This window comes from Diabrotica virgifera, chromosome 6, assembly GCF_917563875.1.
Source record: "Diabrotica virgifera virgifera chromosome 6, PGI_DIABVI_V3a".
NCBI lineage: Eukaryota > Metazoa > Arthropoda > Insecta > Coleoptera > Chrysomelidae > Diabrotica > Diabrotica virgifera.
In genome coordinates, this window is record NC_065448.1 from 248956437 (window position 1) to 248974708 (window position 18272).

General features: G+C 34.0%; 1 protein-coding gene across 19 annotated transcripts in view; it reads right to left on the reverse strand.

Moving 5' to 3' along the window:
- LOC114338881 (formin-J) overlaps positions 1–18272 on the reverse strand; it is a 552435-nt gene that overhangs the window by 245302 nt on the left and 288861 nt on the right. For 15 of the 19 annotated variants that reach the window (XM_050655076.1, XM_050655073.1, XM_050655072.1 and 12 more), the window contains 2 exons: positions 14327–14486; positions 3053–3086 (listed from right to left, as the gene is read on the reverse strand). The exons of 3 other annotated variants lie outside the window; for them this stretch is intronic. In XM_050655076.1, the coding sequence (XP_050511033.1) occupies positions 3053–3086; positions 14327–14486 (194 nt within the window). The remainder of the gene's footprint in view (positions 1–3052; positions 3087–14326; positions 14487–18272) is intronic. One more of the 19 variants, XM_050655077.1, reaches the window with a different exon arrangement.

Genomic DNA, 18272 nt, shown 5'->3' on the forward strand with positions numbered 1-18272 from the left:
CCCCCTAACAAGGTCCAAATTTAAAGAAAAAAATTGGTTGAAACATGAAACTTAACCCACAGAGAGATAAATTCAACTCAATTGGTTAGAAAAATTAAGGGAACTTAATGCATAATAAGTTATTATTTATGTCTTTTATGTACTTAGTTTGGGTTTATCTTTTTAGGTCTTTTGATTGCTTTTCATTGGAAGTCCTCCCCAAGATAAATTTCCCCTCCCAAGGTAAATTTCTAGATTCGTTTCTGTTCCTGGTCGAATCCTTCAACTATTTTCATTTTTCATCATAGAACCTGCTATTTATATTTCCAAATGTTTTGACATTGTAAAAATTTGCAACTAATATAATATACATAACTAACATACTCGTAATATGTATTTACACACAACTTTATTTGCCTAATGTAAATTTGTTCGAGTGAAACGTACTAAAATATTGACTAAACACGTTAGTGCAGGCTGTATCCTCACCCCCGTTAGGTAAATTATTCCGATTTGATTTTTTGCACAAACTTACTCAAAAAGAAGTCCTTATAACAAATCCACAGGGTGCCAGGCGGGTGCCACCGTGGTCGAAAAATTGTTTAAACAATTTTTTTTAAACAAATTTACAAAAATAATTTTTTTACTTCGAACAAATTTTTTTAGATAATTTGGTCATTCTGAGCAAAAAAGGTATGTTGTGATTTTTCCTTAAAATTGATTCTTGTCGAGTTATACGCGATTTAAAATTTGAAAAATACGAAAATAGCCATTTACAAGGCTTAATCACTCCGTTAAAAATAATTATTAAAAGTCAGAAAATGATCATGACCCGAGGAGTCAGATCAACAAAGCATCTGCATTGTCAGGATGTCTGCGGGGGATATCATGACATATTATGGCATAGTCCAAATACATGACATAATATGGCAAATTCGCATATGCGCACAGATAGTAAAATTAGAATCTACAAGACTTGCATAAGACCGATCATGACATATGGCATAGAAGTGCGCGAAGACACCAACAAAACGAAACAGATGCTAAGAGTTGCCGAAATGAAAACACTAAGAACAATAGTGGGGAAAACAAGAAGAGACAGAGTAAAAAATACAGACAGAGAGCAATGCAAAATTCAAGATATTGTAAGATAAGGAAGGCAGCGCAAGAGGATGTGGTACAACCGTGTAAGACGAATGGATGAGAATAGACTCCCAAAAATTGCCCTAGAAAACAACCCGCCCGGTTCAAGACCACCTAAAAGATGGAGGGATAGTTGGCAATCTACCTCCCAGGAAATTAACCAGAGGCAGCTTCAGAATTAAACAGATCGAAAGATCTCCAAGAAGTAAAAGAAGAAATCGAAGAAGAAAATGATCAAATTAAAGTTTAAAGCCACAAGCTACAAGATTCAGAAGATATTATTTATGTCATTATTTTATTACTAAGCTGTTATTTTTAATTATTAATAATGAGCGCTAAGTAAGTACGTATTAGGCGGCCGTCAATGGTGAGTACGAAAGAGATGCACCATTTCGGCCGTCCAATGGTGAATCTCACTCGCACTCACATTGACGGCCGCCTCAATACACGCTTAGCGCTCATTGTTGATAATTAAAAATAACATCTTAGTAGTAAAATAATAATGACAAAAATTTCTGACTTTCATAATAATTATTATTTTTAACTGAGTTATTAAGCCTTGAAAATGGCCATTTTCGCATTTTTCAAATTTTAAATCGTGTATAACTCGACAACAATCAATTTTAGAGAAAAATCACACAATACCTTTTTTGCTCAAAATGACCAAATTATCTAAAAAAAATTTGTTCGAAGTGAAAAAATTATTTTTGTGAATAATAACGGTACCGTCTGGCACTATGTGGATTTGTTATAATAGTCCTGTCGCCAGGGGGGGGGGGTACAACGGCCTCCTTAATTCAGATGGACTTACCCAAGTTTTTTTATGTATTTTGACCCGTAGAACATGAATTTTTTGGGTAACAGTCGATCCGGATGTCGATAAGATTGTTATAAACAAAGAACTTGAGGAATCACATAACAGCGATTTTTCGTAAAACAAAACATTGTCTTGTACTTTTTGGGTCACTCTAAGCAAACAATGTTTTTACAAGTTTTTTCGTAGGATGCATAGTTTTCGACATAAACACGGTTGAACTTTCAAAAAATCGAAAAAGTGCAATTTTTGAACCCGAATAACTTTTGATTAAAAAATAAAATAGCAATTCTGCTTACTGCATTTGAAAGTTCAAGTCAAATTCTATCGGTCTTGATTATTTGCATTGCTAAAAATTAAGTTTTTATTTGTTAAACAAAGCCATAAACACATAGTGTTTCCCGTGCAAATGCATGCGTTTTAATGTACGTAATCTACGTAGAAATTGTCTGTATGCGCCTACTCGTTCGATTTCAAATGGGAAATGCATTGAAAACATCATTCAATCACTATGTGTATATAGCTTTGTTTAACAATAAAAAAATTAATCTTGAGCAATGAAAGTAATCAAAACCGATAGAATTTGACTTGAACTTTCAAATGCGGTAAGCAGAATTGCTATTTTATTTTTCAATCAAAAGTTATTCGGGTTCAAAAATTGCAATTTTCGATTTTTTGAAAGTTCAACCGTGTTTATGTCGAAAACTGTGCATCCTACGAAAAAACTTGTAAAAACATTTTTTGCTTAGAATGACCCAAAAAGTACAAAACAACGTTTTGTTTTACGAGAAATCGCTGTTATGTGATTCCTCAAGTTCTTTGTTTATAACAATCTTATCGACATTCGGATCGACTGTTACCCAAAAAATTCGTGTTCTACGGGTCAAAATACATAAAAAACTTGGGTAAGTCCATCTGAATTAAGGAGACCGTTGTACCCCCACTGGCGACAGGACTATAAGGACCTCTTTTTGAGTAAGTTTGTGCAAAAAATCGAATCGGAATAATTTACCTAACGAGAGCGACAATACGACCTGGACTAGTACATTACAGCATAATATTTCTAGACGATAGATAATCTAGCGAGTTCAAATATTCTTGGAAGTATGTACATACCTGAGATTGTTCAGCACCGGAAGAAGGTGACATCCTGTAAAAAGAAAAGTCATGAATATTAAGTGGATGCACAATGCATTTCTAATTGTTAGGGGAGGAAGTATGATTATCGATTACGTTTTATAGCATGGAAGTGTTCGAAATTTAGTGACTATATTGACTTCAATAAAAGTTTAAGTCAAAGTTTTAAAGTTTTCAACCTAATAGAAATATTAAAAATATTGAAAAATATTAAAAATATTCCTAAAAGATATTTAATTGAAAACTTATTGGACCATTTTCCTGGTAACACCTCCATGGCTTCTAAAATTTGCAAGCCAGATGGATGCTGAAGCGAAGAAGACAACAGGGAATTCAAAAACTTACAATTCACGACCCAGTCTGTTCAGCTGGTAAATTCCAACGGAAAATGGACCTAGTTACTCGATAGGAGTAATACTAATAGAAAATAAAAATGTATACCATTTTTATTCAGTTGCAATGCGAAGGCAAAACTGTCTTATTTTTCACTTAGAACAGAGAGCGCAAACCAGCACTCTAAATCGACGATTTTCGACTCTATTTGGAGTCATCATCAGAGAGGAGTAGGCCTGCTGCTCTCTGCTCCAAGTATATAAAATAAAATAAAAAATAAAAATAAAAATAAAAAATAAAAACGTTTATTGCCCTAAATTATATGTACATTTCAACCTTAAGATATTTTATTTTCTTCTTAGAAGTTCCGCGATTGCACCATCTCCTTTGATCTTCATCCTCTCGGTGTTGGTTCTTCTCTTGTTGTGTCCTGGACGCCTTCTTCTGTAGGTACTTTATTTGGCTCTGTACCTACTTTCCTGACCGTCTGCTCCAAGTGACCAATCTCCGAGAGCTTATCTCCGCATTGCAACTGACGTTTATGGAGTAGGTGTCTAACGACATCTGGTAACTGAAAGTCAAAGTCTTAAAGGTAAAAGGGGGAGAAGTGTACTTTTGAAGTGTGGAAAATAAATAATTCTTAGCTGAGCGCTTTCGGTTTATAAAGCCATCTTCGGATCTATGGTCAAAAAGGTCAAAATACCACTATGAAGAGAGATGGGTTCCATTTATGATATAAAATACTTCTGTTTCTTATGTAGTTTTTTATTGGTTGGAAAAAACCTTGTCTGTCTGTTTAAAAAATTGCTCAATTTGCTGTTGGTTATTTTTGTATCCAGAAAAGTTAAACATCAAGAACGAGCACAAAGGACTTTCACACGAAAAATTACATTACATATAAATACATATAAAACGAATATTAGATCATGGTAAGGTCAAAAAAACCCTACCATTTGAATAGTACGGTGTCAGATAGCAGAATGCAAGAATCGTCGCATGGAGGATTTTTAATTCCATTTTAATTTAAAAATCCTCCATGCGACGATTCTTGCATTCTGCTATCTGACACCGTACTATTCAAATGGTAGGGTTTTTTTGACCTTACCATGATCTAATATTCGTTTTATATGTATTTATATGTAATGTAATTTTTCGTGTGAAAGTCCTTTGTGCTCGTTCTTGATGTTTAACTTTTCTGGATACAAAAATAACCAACAGCAAATTGAACAATTTTTTAAACAGACAGACAAGGTTTTTTCCAACCAATAAAAAACTACATAAGAAACAGAAGTATTTTATATCATAAATGGAACCCATCTCTCTTCATAGTGGTATTTTGACCTTTTTGACCATAGCTCCGAAGATGGCTTTATATGGCCGAAAGCGCTCAGCTAAGAATTATTTATTTTACACAATTCAAAAGTACACTTCTCCCCCTTTTACCTGTTGTCATAAGTGTGTACAAAACTATTTCAGTCTTTTCAAAGTTTTAAAGTTTTCAACCTAATAGAAATATTTAATGTTTACATCTGGGACTTTTCCTTTCTATTCATTAGAACATTAAGGCCGTATGTCACTATGCATTTTCTTGTATTATTTCTTATATCGTTTCTGATATAGAAAGTTATTTATGTTTTCTTGTATCGTTTCTTGCACGTACATTTGTGCCCTGTATTACACTATGCAAGTTCTTTTACCAAAAATTGTATGTAATTCGGTAAATACGTACTTGGTCGAAATCTCGTTTGCCACCCTATGGATTTTAACTATTTATAATGGGAAATAAGCCACAAGATTATTAAAAAACGATTTTTATTAACGTTTCGACGCCCAAATCGGGTGCCGTTGTCAAAATACAAAATACTACTTTTTTACTACTATCATTTTTTAATAATATTGTGGCTTATTTCCCATTATAAATAGTTAAAATTGTAAAAATGCCACAAGAAAATAGCTTCAGAACAACACCCTATGGATGATTTTAAGGATTTTACGAGTACCATAATATGTATAATTGTTAACCAGAATTTTTACGTTGACTGTTTGATACGGTTGATTATTTGTGTTTTTATTTTGTTTTTATATTTGTCCTAAAATATTTGCATTATAAATTATAATTATCTTCATTTGGATCCAAATAGGGAACTATTGCATTTTCCTCTATTAAAAAATTATGCAACACAAAGCTAGCAAAAGTTATAGTTTGAACTTTACGAGGAGCTAAATTTATGATTATTAATAGAACAGTAGTCCCTATTAATTATCAATAAAAAATTTACAAATAATATCTACAAAATCACAAATAAAATCATCAAGACATAAATCATATGATCGCATTTTCAGCCGCCATTATGATATTAGAAGATTTACGTTTTTGCGCAGAAATTGGCGCATTTCTTGTACAAGAAACTGTAGCGAACACAAATTCTTGTATCGTTTCTGATATAAGAAACTATATCCATGTGAGACACTATCCATTTTCTTGCTATATCAGAACCGATATAAGTAATGATACAAGAAAATGCATAATATCATACGGCCTTTAGATAGACAAGTCCATCTCATAAATTCCGAAAAATTGCCAACAAAATATTATATAAATACGCAGAGATCAATGTTAATCTTATGCTGCTAGTTTTGAAACATAATTTATTTTTAAAAACGAACCAATTTAAAAAAATCTGACAATTTGGAATTAATAACCTCGAAGATAATCTTCTCACTAAACATGCTGCCGGAATTCCAACAACGCCAGTTACATAATCCCAACATCAACATGCATTTTTGCTTCTTGAACACGATTTTAACTTGACACACAAACGAAAGTGATCAATAAAAAGGAAAAGTTCATTTAGCCGAAGCCGAATGCCATGCCATAATAAGTATATTGTAGTTTACTTTTCGTGTTATTTGTTATTCTTGCCATAGACGTTGAATTAATGGACAAAAGGTAATGTGGTGATTAAATAATAATTTCCCGTTTCCCATTTATTCTTTAAGGTTATAAAATTTCAACTAACACATAAGTACAAACAAGACAAATGGGAATTAGGGAAAAATTCGAAAAATATTAATGACATACACTGCGTTTAGTTTTCTATTAGATATACGGACTTAAAATGGCAACGCTAGCGGCTTCCCACATACTAAAATGCAATAAGCTAATCTTTTTCTCATGAGGACCTTTCAGTGCGTCACAGTTTTTCGATTTTTTTCTAACGCATTAAATTGTATGTGACAGAAAAAAACGCACGTCGGTGATTACATTTCGTCGGTGACATTTATAACATTTATTCTACTTGGCAATAGATGGCGCTATAATCGAAAATAAAAAAAAAGAATGTGTGTGCACTTTGTACGCACGTAAGAAGATATTCTTCTATTATATAATAGGTAATTTAAACGAAGTAAATATACTTAAAAGGTTATTTGTACTTATTTTATTTAAAAATCAAACTAACTTTCTTATCTACCACTTTCAAAAAAGAAGAATATCTTCAAAAATTATATAATAATATACTTACAATCATAAAATCTATAAAAAAAATAAAAAAATAATAACTTGCTTTGGGGCTTGAACCCACTTCACGTCTACCGCGCCGTACGAAAGTTGACGGCATTTCAAACTGCACCACATTTATATGAATTTAATAAAATTATTAGTTTGATTTTTGTCGAAATAAAATACAACAAAATATAGAGTAAGAAAACGATATATGGGATGAAGATTTGTAGAAAGTTTGTTCGTAATCAGATTATGTAAATTAAAGCATTGCCTACTAATAGGTAACTACATTATTTTGTTTACATTTTCCAAATAGATATGTATTGAAACTATTAGATATTTCCAACTGAAACATTTAGAATTACGTACCTGCGGCTTTTCAAAACTATTTAAAAAGTCACTATAATTATAAATTTGATTTTATTTCTGTCCACACATCAATACAAACTAATATTATACAATATTTTTGTTTACCGATAACCTCCATATTGAACAATTATTGAGAGATCATTTCAAAATTTCAACACCCAATCAGAGCCCGTATAACGACTAATACCATACTGTCGGTGTGCGCATGCGCGCGGATCAATCAAATTTTACCCTCAATCGATTCGCCGCTAAAGAAGAATATCTTCAATAATTTGCGAATTATATAATATATATCTACGAATATAATCTGAACAATTTAAAAGACTATCTATACAAATCAAAGAAAATACCATTTTACAAATGCAATAAACACAATTGATTTGTTTTTATGCCAAATTGCAAATAAAATTTGACAACTATCAGATTTAACTAAAATGTCATGTCACTAAAATGTATATTATCACGGACTTACCTTTTTTTCTATCATTTGTGACGCACTGAAAAATTCTCATGAAAAGAAGCATATGCTTTTTTATTATAATTTATAGACACGTAAACATTAAAAGTGTAGGCGACATAGAGTCATAGAGTTTCAAGTTCAGTAGCGAACCGAATTCAAAATTGTTCTGCATATTATATTTGAAGCAATATTTGATTAAAATATTTCGTTTTTGATGGTAAAAAATATATTTGTCTGGACTAAATGTGGCATTCGTTTGAATATACCGAAGGATGACTACGCACCGATACTATAGTGGAATAATAAGCAATGTTGCCGATTTTCAGCGCTTCCTTCACTGTGGTATATCTAATTAAAAAATAAACTCACTATATGCGTAGGAGTACATCCAACACATGGCAACACTGTTTCTCCGCTTCTCACACCTGATTTATTAGTTTTTTCAGGATTTGAAAAAAATTTGTAAAGCATTGGCACGAAATTTTGCGCCACTCGCGAAATTATACTCGATCAAACAATAACACATAACATTTTATTTCTTTACTCATAACGATTTAGGTAATATTAATTCATTTAGAGTTATGTGATTTTGGTTCACATGATAATACATTCCATTATTGTAAATAAAACATATACAGTGATGAGAACACTAATAACCGGCAAAATAACGCAAAAGATCGAAAACATATTAAGTTGTGAGATAAAAAGGGATGAACTTAGTGGGGGTGTTAAATTTAGCAATAGTAACTTAAAAATTGACATTATGTTGATTGTTTCCCACCTTTAGACGTATCGGACGAGTTTGAGAAATACCACTGTCACAGTGGCAGTTTTAGTTGACATACTCCTCTGATACGTCTGAGTCGCGCGGATTTATTCATTCGCAGTCATTTGTCGATTCTACAGTGGCAATGCGACTCATTCTCATAAACAATGTTGCCGCTTTTGCATACAACTTATGCTACACCAATTTAATATAACCGCCAAAAAATTTAACATATTAATTTCCTCAAAAAATACAAAATGCACGGTTATAATAGCAAATCCAATAAAATGTATACAGAGCCGTGCCGCCGTACATCTTTTCAATATGATGCAAGTTTTCAAAATGCAGCCCCTTAAATATAATTAAAACTTAACTTTTTTTATTAAATGCAACTGCACAAACTGAACACACTTTTATTTTAAAAACAAAACATAATTTTAACATTTACAAAAATTACAATTTTACCCTTCTGACTTTAATTTTGGCAAATTCGTCAATCCTGGAATACCTGGATCCTCCAAATACCTGGAAAGCTGGTACGATCAGCACAGGTGAGCACGGAGAACGCTTCTGCACGAATCAGAATTGGCAGCACCACGTCGGAGGAATTCCTCATTGACACCGGGCTTAGACAAGGAGATCCTCTCGCCCCCCTGCTGTTTAACTTCGCACTGGAACATGCAGTAAGGAAAGCTCAGCCACAACTAACAAACGGATTTGCCGCCCAAGGATCAAAAATACTATTGGCCTTTGCGGATTACGTGGACACAGAACAATCCATCAGAGATGCAAAAGAAGTTTTCACCCTATTCGAGAACGGAGCCAAGGAAGTTGGTCTTAAGGTCAACGAGGACAAGACCAAGTACATGGTGGTTACGAAGAACCTAAGACCAAGGGTTAGACAAAACGTAACAATTAATGAATACAAGTTTGAAGTCGTCAAAGAATTTAAGTATCTGGGAGCGATCATAACATCTGAAAATAAATACGAAAAGGACGTGGCAGCCAGGATCATTGCAAGAAACAGGGCATATTACTCGTTAAGGACCCTACTTAAATCAAAAATACTCTCAAGACCAGCAAAAATAAGAGTATATAAGACAATAATTCGTCCCACAATAACGTATGGAAGCGAAACATGGAAGCGAAACATGGAAGCGAAACATGGACTCTGAACCAGCGGGAAACGACAAAATTTCTGATACTTGAAAGAAAGATCTATCATTACGTCTTTGGTTTGTACTATGGGTATATATCAATAACGTACGACGTAGATATATTAATATTATGTGACACATGACAGAAGCTCGAAACAAATGACAATCGATGAAAAGCCATATTGAAAGTATTGAATGAAGATTCATACAATATTTTTTTAATGTTTTATAATTTATTTCCGTCAATTTAAAAATAACATTAAAAATTTATTTATTTATGAATTTCTAGGAGCGAAAATCGACCAATCAAAGAATTAATAGAAATGTCTAAAATATAGATGAAAAAATTTATTTTAAATTTATCTTCTTTTGTTAAAAGCTCATCCATAGATTTTTCGTAACCAAATTGACGCTTTTTTCTCTTTGCTTGAATTTCACTTTCCGCTGGAAATTCGGAACTTATATCAAAATTTTCTGCAATTTCATTTGCAGCAATTTTCGTTTGGTCATAGCCAGATTTATAGTTACATGAAGCAACATCTTCGAGACTGAATTTATATGAAATAAAATATCATGCCCAAGATCACCGCATATAAATTTATAATTTTTAATATTTTTTGCTAATCCTCGTGCTTTCACTTTAGTTTCTGTACTATTGTTGACTTCTTCTATTATTTCGAATACGGCATCATATATTTCACAAAATTGAAATCTTAAAGGTTTCAATGCATCTATTCGACTTGACCATCTAGTATCGCTTAACGGTTTTAGAGTTAGTTGAAAAACATGGTTTTTCAGAACTTAACAACACTTTGTGGAACCAGAAAAAAGTGTAAAGTTCTTGTATAATACAAAAAAGGTTATTGTTTCTGTAGAAGAAGATGCTTTTACTTTTAAAACTAAGTTTGCAAAGTGGCATGGTTACTCTTTAAACTCGAGTGACACAAGCCATCGGATATTTTTCAAATATTCTATTTTGCACACTCTTTGTTATCCATATGATTATTTTGATGTATTTTCATTTTACTACTTATGCCGCCCCCTTGTGATGCCGCCTGATGCGACCGCCTCACCGCATCATAGCACCGCACGGCGCTGAATGTATATTAGATACAGCTGGAGGATAAGATAATAGAACAAGAAGTGATGACGTTTAAATAGCTAGGCATCACACTTTCTAGCTACGGAAAGCTCGAAACAGAAGTAGAAGATCAAGTGAATAGAGCAAACAGAGCCACATGTTGGCATATGAAGAAATAAAAATATCGGAAAAGAAATGAAAGGCCGAATTTACAAATCAGTCATCAGACCAATAATGACATACGCGGCAGAAACACAACCTGACACAGAAGGGACAAAAATATTGCTAGAAACAGCAGCTATGAAAATCATTCGAAAAACCGATGGTAAGATACTATGGAACATAGCTGGAAGTGCAGATATACGACGGAGATGCAAGGTGGAAAACATTAACAACTGGTTACGAAACAGAAGAGTGGAATGGAATGACCGCATAAGCCGAATGTCAACAAATAGAGTAGTAAGGACGGCGAGAGACGGTTCCCCAATAGGAAGACGATCAGTGGGAAGACCACGAAAACGATGGAACGACAACTTACTAGAGGCACGTTGAAAAAACAGACAGAGTCACACAAAAAGAAGAAGACGTGTAAATATACAGAAAACTAAAATCTCAACACGTAAATACTCGTATATCTTATCGCATTATTTGTATAAGAATTAAAAAATTGTTAATACTTTACCGATATTTAATTTTTTTTTATGTTTATCAACATCCCATAAAATACCTCGTTTCTGCACCAATGCACAATCTTTTGTTGTTGTTCTCTAGAGTTATTTAAATGAATGCAACTTCTCAAATTGCTGCATATATTCGTGCATATTAAATTTCCTCTTGTACATTGAATGCTAATGGCCGAGTTGTTTTTAGGAGGTCGTTATAAGTGGTTGTGGGTACGTTAATCGCATTTATAATAAGTTGCTTTTACCATTTGCGTTAGTTACATCCGGGCAAAAAATTACTTTGGACTTAACGGATGTATTTAGAGAATATGGTGGTCCTCTCTTATCGAATCCGATCGAATTAATTAATTCAATAAAAAAATTAATTTAATTGTCGGTTGGAATTTACAAATTAAAATGCGACTGGAATTTTTCATTGCTTACAATGACTTTGTTTTTAAACCAGCAGGAGTAAACTAAAAAGACAGATTCACACCCAAGAAAGTCACTAGAAAAATCAGCAAATACATTTTCTTTTTTGGTTGATAATATCGACCTTCGACGGTAATCCATAAATATTATATATTATACAAATACGTCGCTAAAGAGTTCTAAAAACAGCTGGTTTTTTTTATATAAAAACAGACTAAAAATCTAAAAATTAATGTAATAACTCAGAGAACACAAAAAATCGCTGATATATAGTATATTATTCAACGAGCATGTAATAGCCATTACATGCGAGTAGAATACTATACTTTTTCTACGACCTCTTTTTTATTTTAATTAGTAAAAAATTTAATTATCAACTACTCGAGATTTAAATTATAATAATTTACAAAAACACCTAAATGCTATTTACCCCTAGTACGTGGCTGAATAATTGGTTGCCTACTATTACCAAATTATTATTTATTGTAAAAATACAACTAGAAATAGTCAATATAAGTTCTATTCATAGAGTTACATATTAGCATAGAGAGAGTGTCATTCAGAGCGAAGTGACGACACCATCTTTTTTATTTGGATTAGTGTTGTTTCACTCTTACGCATAGTAAAGCTGCTACAGTTGTCCTCCTCTTCCGTGCCTATATTCACACTGAATGTCATCATAGATTTTCGATACAGTGTGTTAGAAAGAGATGCAGCAAACCAGTCCATGAGATCTTGTCGTCAGGAAGCGCGGTAGGCTCCCTCTATGTTAATATATACCTCTATGGTTCTATTCGCTTCAGAAATATTATAAGCTTAAATTTGTACCTACTGTCAATTAATCTAATAAATAGGAAATGGCTGTTGTCGGTGGACGTATTTCAACATTTATAATGCATATTTACATTTAACTATATATAATATAATAATATAACTATACACTATACATAATATGTTATAACATATTTAACACAATATAACTTGAAAAATAAATACAATATTAGTTATAAATTGCAATTAACATAAACAAAATGAGACAATGTCACTGTCACTAAAATAAATGATAAACGTCAAAATTTTTAGTAAACAAGATATAAACGTAAAAAATATACTGACATTGTTACAGATAAAATTCCTTTAAAAAATTTTCGAAGTTAATTATTGATATAAATTACAATAATTATTGTATTAAATAAACAACTTTAAGTAATTTTATTTGCAGTTTATATATGATTAATATTAAAAGTGGCATGCGTCACTTTAATCTAACTTCAGATCGTGAGTAATGACCCGTGAGTAACTTCAGCCCGTGAGTAATGAATTATTACTCACGGGTACAGTAATGGGTGTTATTATCTATGAAAAAATAGCGAATAATGAGCATGTTATTAAACGGTCGTAGAAAAAAACGTTTAATTGTTACGTAATTTTTCTTTTATTTTAGTTTAAGAATTTAAAAAATTCGTAAGGTACTTAGGTGGCAAAGAGAAATAAGTGAGAACGTTTTTTTCCAAATTTCAAATATTTTGAATGAAAATCAATACTAACTTTACAAAAGCTTTTACAATCAGATAAATAAAAGGTATAAAATTAATTCAGAATAAGTCCATAAGTGACTAATTCGCTGTAGAATTTACTATGTAAATTTAACTTTGACTTCGTTTTTCTCAATTAAACCATTTTGTCACTTGTACCCCTTAGCATCTAATCCCTTCATTTAAAACTATGTATTATGCCCCAATAATTTTCGCAGAGTCTTTTGTCCCCCCCTTTGTACATAGGAAGTATGATTCCTACTTTCCAATCTTCTGTCATAGTGTCTGTCAATCATATACGGTCAATTATAGATACGCTTCCATAGCACATGTCCACCATTCTTTATCAACTCTGCAGTTATTCCATCTCTGCCAGGTGCCTTGTTATTTTTTAGACGTTTTATGACGTTTATAATTTCTTTCAATGTTGGTGCTCAACTGCTGTGTTGGTTTTGCTGTGTGGTGAATTATTTCTTCATCTTGGTTTTGTTATTTTTCTGGATTTAAGAGCTCTTGAAAATGCTCCTTCCACCTTTTCATTATTTCCTCTTTCTCGCTGATAATTGCCCCATTTTTGTCCTTGCAAACTGTTGTTCTTGTCATGTATCCTTGTGTGCATTGCTTGGTTTTCTTGTAAAATTTAATGTAATATAAAAACAGGCGATTTATGCCTAGTACTGGCTCTGGTCGGCACAATCCCATGTAAATGACTAATATCAATAAAACGATTGTTTTTGCTGCTTTCATATTGTTATTTTCAATTCTCGATTGCATTCGACTGTGAAAAATTATACCAACAAAAAGTACAACGCAGCTCGAATTATTTCGAGTAAGCACAGTTTGGCCAGTTTAGCGCGCTCGAGTTAATTCGAGCGTGCACGTTAAGGCGTAATACTGTATACTATTAATTACACAATTGATTATATAAGAAAAATTTGGACATTTGGACTCACCTATAAATTCGTTTCTAAGCCTCGTTCTGTCGTTGAGCCGGGGTGTTGAAATGATCAGACAGTTGATAAAGGCCACCAAGGCAGTTTGATAGTCCACGGCGGTGGCTCGGTCAAGTTCGTGAACTATCACACTCAGTCTATATCTCTCGCTTTTTAATTTCTGAAACAACAAATGCACAATTGAAAAATACATATCTAGTCTAAATATTAAGTTGTCTTCTAGTCCACCTCTAAAAATCATGCTAACAACCTGAAAGTACCCCGCACAAACCTTATGGAAATTTTTGGTCCCAGTGGATTTTGTTCATACTTTGGGAAAATATTCTTTGAAGCATCCTGATAAAAAGTTCTCATGGGCACAACTCAATCGTATGAAGAATTTTCAAGATATAGAGGCACAAACTCGGAAAATTATAAGATTTACTGGGTATTCCAATTCCCTGAGTTACTGGTTATCTGGCAACATGTAGAAGTTTGGATCAAGGAAAGGTACTAGTAGTCTAGGATTTTTTTCTGGCTATCCAGTGGCGACCTTTACTTTGACCTTGACCTTCAACGGACGTCATCTTCTAGACATTCTAGAGTTTCGAGGGTTTTTGGCATTAAATCGATATAAACAGATTAATCATGGGTTTTTGGGATCGCTAAACACGAATATGCCATCAAAATTGACCTCCGGAGGACGTGGTGACCAGGGCCACTGCAAGGGGCGTCATCTTCTAGAGTTTCGATGGTTTTCGGCATTTAATTGATGCAAATGAATTACTGGAGGGTTTTTTGAGGTCGCTAAATACGAATATGCCACCAGAACCGACTCCCGGAGCACCTGGTTTCCAAGGTCAATGAAAGGTGCTCCTGGAGTTTCGAGGGTCTTTGGTACTACATTAATGCAAACGGATTATTTATAGGTTTTTGGGGTTGCTGAACACGAATGAGTGATCAGCACAGACACAGGAGCACTTGGTGCCTAAGACAGGTTATCTTCTGGAGTTTCGGAGGAATCAGATGGAGGAATCAAATGGATTAGTCTTAGATTTTTAACTGAAAACAGGTTATCGTCTTAGGCACCAGGTGCTCCTGTGTCTGTGCTGATCACGTATTCATGTTCAGCAACCCCAAAAACATATAACTAATCCGTTTGCATTAATGTAGTACCAAATACCCTCGAAACTCCAGGAGCACCTTTCATTGACCTTGGAAACCAGCTGCTCCGGGAGTCGGTTCTGGTGGCATATTCGTATTTAGCGACCTCAAAAAACCCTCCAGTAATTCATTTGCATCAATTAAATGCCGAAAACCATCGAAACTCTAGAAGATGACGTCCCTTGCAGTGGCACTTGCCACCACGTCCTCCGGGGGTCAATTCTGATGGCATATTCGTGTTTAGCGATCCCAAAAACCCATCAGTAATCTGTTTATATTAATTTAATGCCGAAAACCCTCGAAACTCTAGAAGATGACATCCGTTGAAGGTCAAGGTCAAAGTAAAGGTCGCCACTGGATAGCCAGGAAAAAATCCTAGACTACTAGTACTTTTCTTTGATCCAAACTTCTACATGTTGCCAGATAAGCAGTAACTCAGGGAATTGGAATAGCCAGTAAATCTTATAATTTTCCGAGTTTGTGCCTCGGAAAATCGGATTTTGAAAATCCTTCATACGATTGAGTTGTGCCCATGAGAACTTTTTATCAGGATGCTTAAAGGAGTATTTTTCCAAAGTATGAACGAAATCCACTGGGACCTAATTTCCATAAGGTTTGTGCGGGGTACTTTGCTGCGAATTTGGAACCCTAAAAAAGCGTAAAAAAGTTTTCCACTCCTACACCGAATTTTCCCCTAAAACCCCCCTAGTAGGGGAGGAAATAAAAAACATCGATTTATAAAGAATCTGTTCGCCGTAGAAAAATATGTTTCAAACAAGAAATATAGCTGAGATAATTTTGAACAAACTTATTCATTTTTGTGTAGAATAAACCGTTCTCTCAGAAACAACGATTGAAGCGACTGACGATTTTAGACGTAAGTTAGTTTCGCAAAATCAATTTTTTAAATAAAATTTGTATTATTTCTATGGTAACAATTAGATATCTTTTGATAGGATTGTTCTATTTACAGTGGACCGTTTAAGTGAAGCCTTTATCCCTAATAGTAGGAGAGAAAAGTATGCTAAATTTGCAGTTACTCGGGCGTTATGGGGACCTATTGTTAAGTAGACCATGACATAACTAAGTAATATCCCCAGAGGCGGAAACCAGAGTGGTAGATGAGGGTAGTTATAAGGGGTAAAAGTCGCGGTTTTTATTATTTTTTTTTGTGGCGCTCATGATGGAGATAGAGCACCAAAATTTGGGAGTAAGTAGGTGATGACGTAACTAAGTAAAATCTCCAGGGGTGGAACGCTGCTTGGGGTACAAAGGGGTGGTAGGCAGGGGTGAGTATAAAAGTATATGGTTTTTTTTTGCCGTTCGTGATCGAGATAGTGCACCAAAATTTGGGATAAGTAGATCATGACGTTACTAAGTAAAATCTCCAGGGGCGGAACGCTGCGTGGGGGACAAATGTTGTGCCGGGTCACAAAAAAAAATAATACACACTGCAACTTTGACCCCTTAAAACTACCCTCATCCCCAACTCTGGTTTCCGGCTCTCGGGATTTTACTTAGCTAAGTCATGGTCTACTGATTCCCAAATTTTGGTGCACTATCTCAATCTAGAACGTCGCAAAAAACCCCTTATATTTTTTATATTCACACCTACCCCCACCCCTTTATCAGTCACGCAGCGTTGCGCCCCTAGAGATTTTACTTAGGTACGTCATGACCTACTTATTCCCAAATTTTGGTGCACTATCTGGATCATGAGCGTCATAAAAAAATAATAAAAACCGCGACTTTGACCCCTTATAACTACCCTCGTCCCCCACTCTGGTTTCCGGCTCTAGGGATTTTACTTAGTAACGCCATGATCTACTTATTCCCAAATTTTGGTCCACTATCTCAATCACGAACGTCGCAAAAAACCCTTTATATTTTCTATATTCACCCCTACCCCCACCCCTTTGTCAGCCACACAGCGTTCCGCCCCTAGAGATTTTACTTAGTTACGCCATGACCTACTTATTCCCAAATTTTGGTGCACTATCTCGATCATGAGCGTCACAAAAAAAATAATAAAAACCGCTACTTTGACCCCTTATAACTACCCTCGGCCCCCACTCTGGTTTCCGGCCGTTGGTGAAAGTCATGTACACAACTAACTCAACATATCCCCGTATAGTTTTTCCATATTACTTATCACGCACAAAATCCGCTTCTATCTCTTCGACTATATAGTTAATGTATAACATGGACATTACATAACAAAATTAAATTTAAAAATCATTTTTAAACAAAACCTAGTGGAATAGTCGATTTTTGTAAAAATTCATAGTTGGTCATATACGACGGAGATGCAAGGTGGAGAACATTAATAACTGGATAAGAAACAAGAGTAGAATGGAACCATGACACATAAGACGAATGACAACAAATAGAGTAGTAGTAAGGACAACGAGAAACGGTTCCGTAATAGGAAGACGATCAGTGGGAAGACCTCGAAAATAATGGAACAATAACTTACTGGAAGCCCATTGAAAAAACAGATAGAGTGATGTACATATACACAAAATGAAGAAGAAGAATAAATATATAAATTAAATATAAAAATTTAATTTTGACACTCCTTATCAGCATTAATGTATCATTGACCAATAGCTGGACGTCATGTAACATATTTACATAAATAAAAATAAACATATCACTGACAAGCACGTGAATAATAACCAATAACCATTACGAATACATAGTTGGTTATATAACTGCAATTTATTTATCTAACAGACATCAAATAATGAAATAATCTATTTAGTACAGCAATTCACGCACATTATACGGTACGTTTTACTTT